Genomic DNA, 6,000 nt, shown 5'->3' with positions numbered 1-6,000 from the left:
GTGAGGAATTATTGTTTCTTTGAGAGTTGGGGTTTTGAATAATTTTTAATTTTCTATACTTTGCTGTACTCTTCTACGGAATATGTTCTCTGGGAGAAATGAAAAAAGATTCCAGTAGTGGAATAAGTGACTGCATGATAAAAAATACATGAATGAATAAATATTTCTTTCTAGTATACTTCATCAAACACACATCAACAGCTCAGTTAATACCCTTCGCCCTCTAACGGCCACACAGCAATCGAAGTGGCTCGATGTAGAACTCACTTTCCCAGAACTCCCTTCTCGCTCGTTTCCCATAGTTCCGAGAGCTTCAAACACACGCACTCCAGGAAGTTAAGCCCGCCCCTCGCTCTTTACTGGCTGTTCATTATTGTTCCCGCCTCACCCGTCCGACTTGAGGCTGTTGATTGGGTAATAGGGGAAAGTCGGTGGGCCGGACGGGTTCATTTGCCGGCGCGGAGGCGTGGCCACAATCGCCCAGATAGTCTGCCCGCGCTCGGCTAGCACCATGTATCGCGCACTGCGGCTCTGCGCGCGCTGGGGTTTCTGGGTCCCGGCGCCAGCCTTCGCTTCAGCTCCCGGCCTCCGTGGTGCCGCCGTTTTCCCATTCGGGCCCGGGAAGGCAGCTCGAATGGTGAGCGCAAGCCACCTGTCTCCGGCCTCCCCGCGGTGACCTTCAGCCCTCCTCTCTGACCCGGGCGCCCGCGGCCGGGGGCAGGGAATCTCCGGGTGTCCTGGCCGAGCCTGCCGTGGGCTCCACGCCCGCGCGGCGAAGCGGGCCTTTGGGCCCTCGGGTAGGGAAGGCAGCTGGTGGGGAGGGTCCTACGGGGGCCGTTTGACTTCTCCCCGGAGGCCCGAGGGCCAGGTGGAGGTTGAGGTGATTGGGGATAGCCCGTCTGCGTCCACGGCTTGCTGACTGGGTCCTGTAGGTTTCGGAGACCCCCGGTCCGGGGGCGCTGGGCTCAGAAGGTGCCCGGGTGGGACGAGGGTGAGGCGAGCAGGGTTTTACTGCCCGGTCACTGGCCGCTCATCTAGCTGCCCCTGAACAGTCGCTTCTTGGGCCACCGCCGTGCAGTGAAGTACTTTCAGACCCTGCAGGTGGAGTTAGGAGGTTTTTACGAACGTAAAGATTTTACTTCGTTTAGAATTGTCTGTTGAGTTTGCTAGGCTGAATATATCCCACCCATCTCCCTCTTTCCCTCCAAGTTTTGTAAAACCCTGAAATTGATAAATTCGGATATGGTATTCTGGATATGATTGAATCGTTGAATCAGTACTTTTTATTTAGAAGACAGCCAAAGCCCCGAGTTCTAATTAAATTATGCTGATTTAAGCCATCTTATTGCTTAGAGTGTTGTCTTCGGTAATTTGGGCTTTAAAAGCATTAAATACTTGTACATTACTTGGAAAAGCTTGAAAAAATAATAACTGTTGAGGAAGAGTTTTGATTCAGCACTGTTCGTTATGGTGTACCATGAACTTTGCCGTCAAAGGTGTCACCTCGAATCCCACTGTGCTGCTCAAAGTTGCAGTTTCCTTCACAGCTGGCCACCGACAAGATTGCACGCGTTTAACTACCTTGACAGTGTTTGGCATGTAGCGAATGTTTTAAGTGCATCCATCCAGGGTATTTCAAATCGCCAAGAAATTTCTTGGACTGTCAGTTTTAAGGTAACTTGATGGCACAAAATCAGGGTTGCTTTATATTCCCGGGACTCCCTGCTATAATAATTTTTGTGTGCTTTAGTGTTGTTGTTTTAACTTATTTTGTTAAGAGAAGCAGGAGATTGGAAGATTCTTGACTCTATTGGAGCAAATATTAAAAAACAGTACTGGTTTACTCTTAGGGTTTGTAATATTGACTGTTATCAGAAAAGGATAGTTTTTTTTCCCCATTATTCTAAACACTTTTTCCCTCCAACCTTTTCTCTGCTCTAAAATCTCTGTTTTGATTTTGTTAAAAGTTTTCCTGTTACTAGTGTTGAGAAATTCAGGAAAGTCTGGATTCCCTAAATTACTTTAATCTATAAAAGACACAAAACTTCATTCAATAAAAATATTATGTACTTATTGAATGCCTTCTATGTGTCAGAAGCTGTGAATAAGAGTTTCTATGGGCATAATGTTTTAGAGACTACAGGGGAAGTGACTTAAAACAAATCAGTTGCAAATAACTACAATGTGAGACGTGCTACAGGGGAGAGAAAGAATGCAGTGAGAATATGTAGTTGGTAGACTAGCTGTGTGATACTGACTCCATAGTTTAGTGGACAGGAAAGCCTTACTTGTATTAAAATCACTTTTCTTTAATTCCTTAACGATCTTCAGGGATTTCATGAAGTCTGGAAACATAAATAATATTTTATTCTATACTGTAATGTTTCATCAACAAACCATTTATTATGTATTTGCCTATGTTTTTAGTCTTGGTTGTCACTGTATATTTTAGGGCCAGACAAGATCTTCTCAGAAAGAAACTGTGAAACCCAGAAACATTTAAGTTGGATTCTGAATTTTTTATCCCTTCAAGTAGTTTTTTGCATCAGAAATTATTTGAATTTCCGTAAATATTGAAATATTCTGAATTTACCTTTTCTTTAGGATATGTTGTGATTTATTTAATGACTACCTTAGTCATGCTTATTTGTTTGGAGATATCTCACAGGTCTGAGATCTGTTATCTGTCTAGCCATCTATTCATTCTTCTACCTACCTATGGATCCACCCACCCACCTTTTTGACTGACCTTTCCTTGTTAGACTGGCATGTCATCAATTCTGTATTAATTCCCCAGGAAAGAGAGTGATTGTGAATTAACAGGTTCCTCCCAGGAACCAGTGGGAAATCTCCCCTTTGTACCTTCCACATGTTTGACTGGTTAATCTCTTATTACCATAGTGTTAATACCTAAAGTGACAAACTGTCTTCTCCCTGAAATTCTGTTCTCTGAATTAAGGGATATGAAGACACTTTTCAAAAGGACTAGCTTTTTGTGATAGTGGATTATATTATATGAATTAATAACTTATTTATGTTTAAGAGGTACCATTCTTCACTTCATTTTTCGTCAGTGGCACTGATAATTTTCTAATTCAGACAAGTACCTCTCTTCTGGAGCAGGCCACTGGGATGAGGTTCTATATATGATAATGTAGGAAGATTCTGAAAATCACACAAATGGTTTTCAAACCTCAAGTGGATTCAGTAGTGGGGAGTGAAATCAATTTGGTGGGTGGTGACCAGCATTGTTTGTTTGTTTTGTATCAGAATAGCATAGAAAGTACAAGTACCTGACCTTGTTTCATGAAACTTTGTTTCAAGTTTGGTGAATTCGCACATAATTGTGTATGTGCAGAATCAGGATAGAAAGTTTTTCTTCTGTGGGTCAGTGTTAAAAAAGTTTGAAGACATTTGGCAAAGTTATCTGGTTCCTCGGGATTGTGTAACTATGAGAGACTACACGCCATTCCAGCTTTTTAATTTTAGTCTGGGCGAAGTGCTTTCTTTTAGTGGAATGCCACATAGTTGTCATATAGCTATTGTCCCCTTTCATCTTCTAAAATAATATCCTATTTCAGATCATTGAAGCACAGTGATACTTCATGACACAGTCTAAGTGGGACTTTTATTGCTCCAGTTTTGGGCGACACACTACCTTCCTATTAGGCATGGGGTTCAACTCTGCCTTAAGTCTGTATGCACAGCCTTACGGAGGTTTTACAGCGTTGCTTGAGTTTCTGTTCTACAAATTTATGCAACCTATATATGTCCTGATGTACAAATTTGTGCAACCTATATATATCCTGATATTAAATAAAGAGATAAGAACTTTTTGGCTATTTGGAATAATTTGTTTTTAGCTAGCTAAGCTTTTGCAAATAATGTGGCTAATTTGGGGTGTTTAATTTTTTGTTTTTTAAATTTCAAAGTACAGCTTAAGTAGTTATAAGACAGTTTTCAAAGTTTGTTATGTGTTACAGTTCCACAATTACAGGTTTTTCCTTCTAGCTGCTCTAAGACACTGGAGACTAAAAAGAAATATCACTATGATTCAGTAATCATCATTTGTTAAATCCTAATTTGTCTATTATAATTCTTCTCCTTTGATCCTTCTCTGAATCTTTAGAGAGATTTGGGTCATGCCCTTTCTAACTTTTTTTTTAAAAACAATTTTTATTGTGAAATACAACATATATACAAAAAAGCAATACATTTCCAAGTATTTTTAACAAGTCTTGATAGAACAGATTTCAAAGTTTGGTATGGGTTACAGTTCCACAATTTCAGGTTTTTCCTTCTAGCTGCTACAAGACACTGGAGACTAGCACAAATATCAATATAACGATTCAGTAGTCATACTCATTCTCCTCCCAGTCTTTGTTCATTTTCCCAATCTTTAGGGATATTTGGGATATGCCCATTTTAACTTTTTCATGCTGAAAAAGGCTGTCAATAATATAGGATAAGGGGATGGAACTAGTTGATATTCTTGGAGAGGCTGGTCCCTCTGGTTTTCAGGACTTAACTGGCCTAGGAACCCATCTGAAGGTTGTAGGTGTCTGGGAAGTAATCACAGTGCATGGAACCTTTGTTGAATCTCAGATAGAGTCCTAAGTGTTCTCTAGGGTTAACCAGAATGATGTTGGTTGGGGGTTGGCAAACCATGGCCATTAGCAATATCTAGTTGAAGCGTGTATGAGAGTAGCCTCCAGAATACCCTCTTGACTATTTGAACTCTCTTAGCCACTCATACCTAATTCTGTTAAATTTCTTTCCTCCCTTTTGGTCAGGAAGGCATTGTAGATCCCACAGTGCCAGGGCCAGCCTCATCCCTGGGAGTTGTATCCCACATTGCCAGGGAAGCATTCACCCCTGGATGTCATGCCCCACATTAGAGGGAGGGTAATGATTTTCCTTGCAGAGTTGGCTTAGAGAGAGAGGAAGAGAGAGAGAGACAGACAGACAGACCACATTTGAGTAACAAAGAGGTTTTCTGGAAGTAATACTTAGGGATAATTATAGGTAGGCTTAGCGTCTCCACTACCGAAATGAATTTCATAAGAGCAAAAAGCCTCAAGATCAAGGGCTTAGCCAATTGAGTAGGGAGTCCATAATATTTTTTTTTCCTTTCCTTTTTTAATGAGATATATTTACACAGCATAGAAACCATCTGAAGTATACAATCACCAGCTCACATTATCATCACATGGTTGTGCATTTAGCCCTATGATCAAATTTAGAACATTTTCATTACTCTAGAAAATAATGAAAGACAAAAGAAAACTCTAATCCTTTCATATTATTGATGTATAGCGTTGGTGTGGTACATTTGTCACTGTTGATGAACGAGTATTAAAACATTACTGTTAACTACAGTCCATAGTTTGTAATTCATACTTTTTCTCACATAAAAATAGAGGGGTACCTCTATTATTATTTTTCATGCAATTCTTTTGAGATAGATTATATAGTCACATACCATATATCATCCAAATTGTACAGTGGTTCTCGGTATCATCATATGGCTGTGCATTCATCACAATCAATTTTTTTAACGTTTTTATTGTAAAATATATATACAAAGCAAAGAAAGAGAAAACATTACTTTTCAAAGTGCACTTCAATACGTAGTTACAGAAATGATCCCAAAATTTGTCATGTGTTACCATTCCACCATCTCAGAGTTTTCCTTTTACCTACTCCAAAACACTGGAGGCTAGAAGGAACATTAATACAGTGATTCAGCAGTCATACTCTTTTGTAAAAATCCTGTTTTCTCTATTTTACCTCCTCTTTCTTCTCTCATCCCTCTCCTAATCTATAGGGATCATCAGACAATGCCCATTCTGATTCTTTCATGTTGAGAAGGGGAGTTGACACTGAAGTGTAGCATGGAAGAGGCTGATCCCTCTGGGTTTCAGGATTTAGCTGACCTAGGAGCCCTCCAGGAATTACAGGCTCCAGGAGAGCAAAGTTAGTGCATGAAACCTTTACAGA

At 40.4% G+C, this 6,000-nt stretch overlaps 1 protein-coding gene across 1 annotated transcript in view; it reads left to right on the top strand.

The window, feature by feature from the left end:
* Positions 1 to 449: 449 nt before the first annotated feature.
* Positions 450 to 6,000, top strand: part of FH (fumarate hydratase) — a 30,897-nt gene continuing 25,346 nt past the window's right edge. Inside the window, exon 1 of the mRNA XM_077168454.1 lies at positions 450 to 637. Coding sequence (XP_077024569.1) covers positions 512 to 637 — 126 coding nt within the window. The 5' untranslated portion in view covers positions 450 to 511. The remainder of the gene's footprint in view (positions 638 to 6,000) is intronic.

This window comes from Tamandua tetradactyla, chromosome 7 (assembly GCF_023851605.1).
Source record: "Tamandua tetradactyla isolate mTamTet1 chromosome 7, mTamTet1.pri, whole genome shotgun sequence".
NCBI lineage: Eukaryota > Metazoa > Chordata > Mammalia > Pilosa > Myrmecophagidae > Tamandua > Tamandua tetradactyla.
Note: the sequence above shows the minus strand (reverse complement) of the source record. Positions and strands in the feature narration are given on the sequence as shown.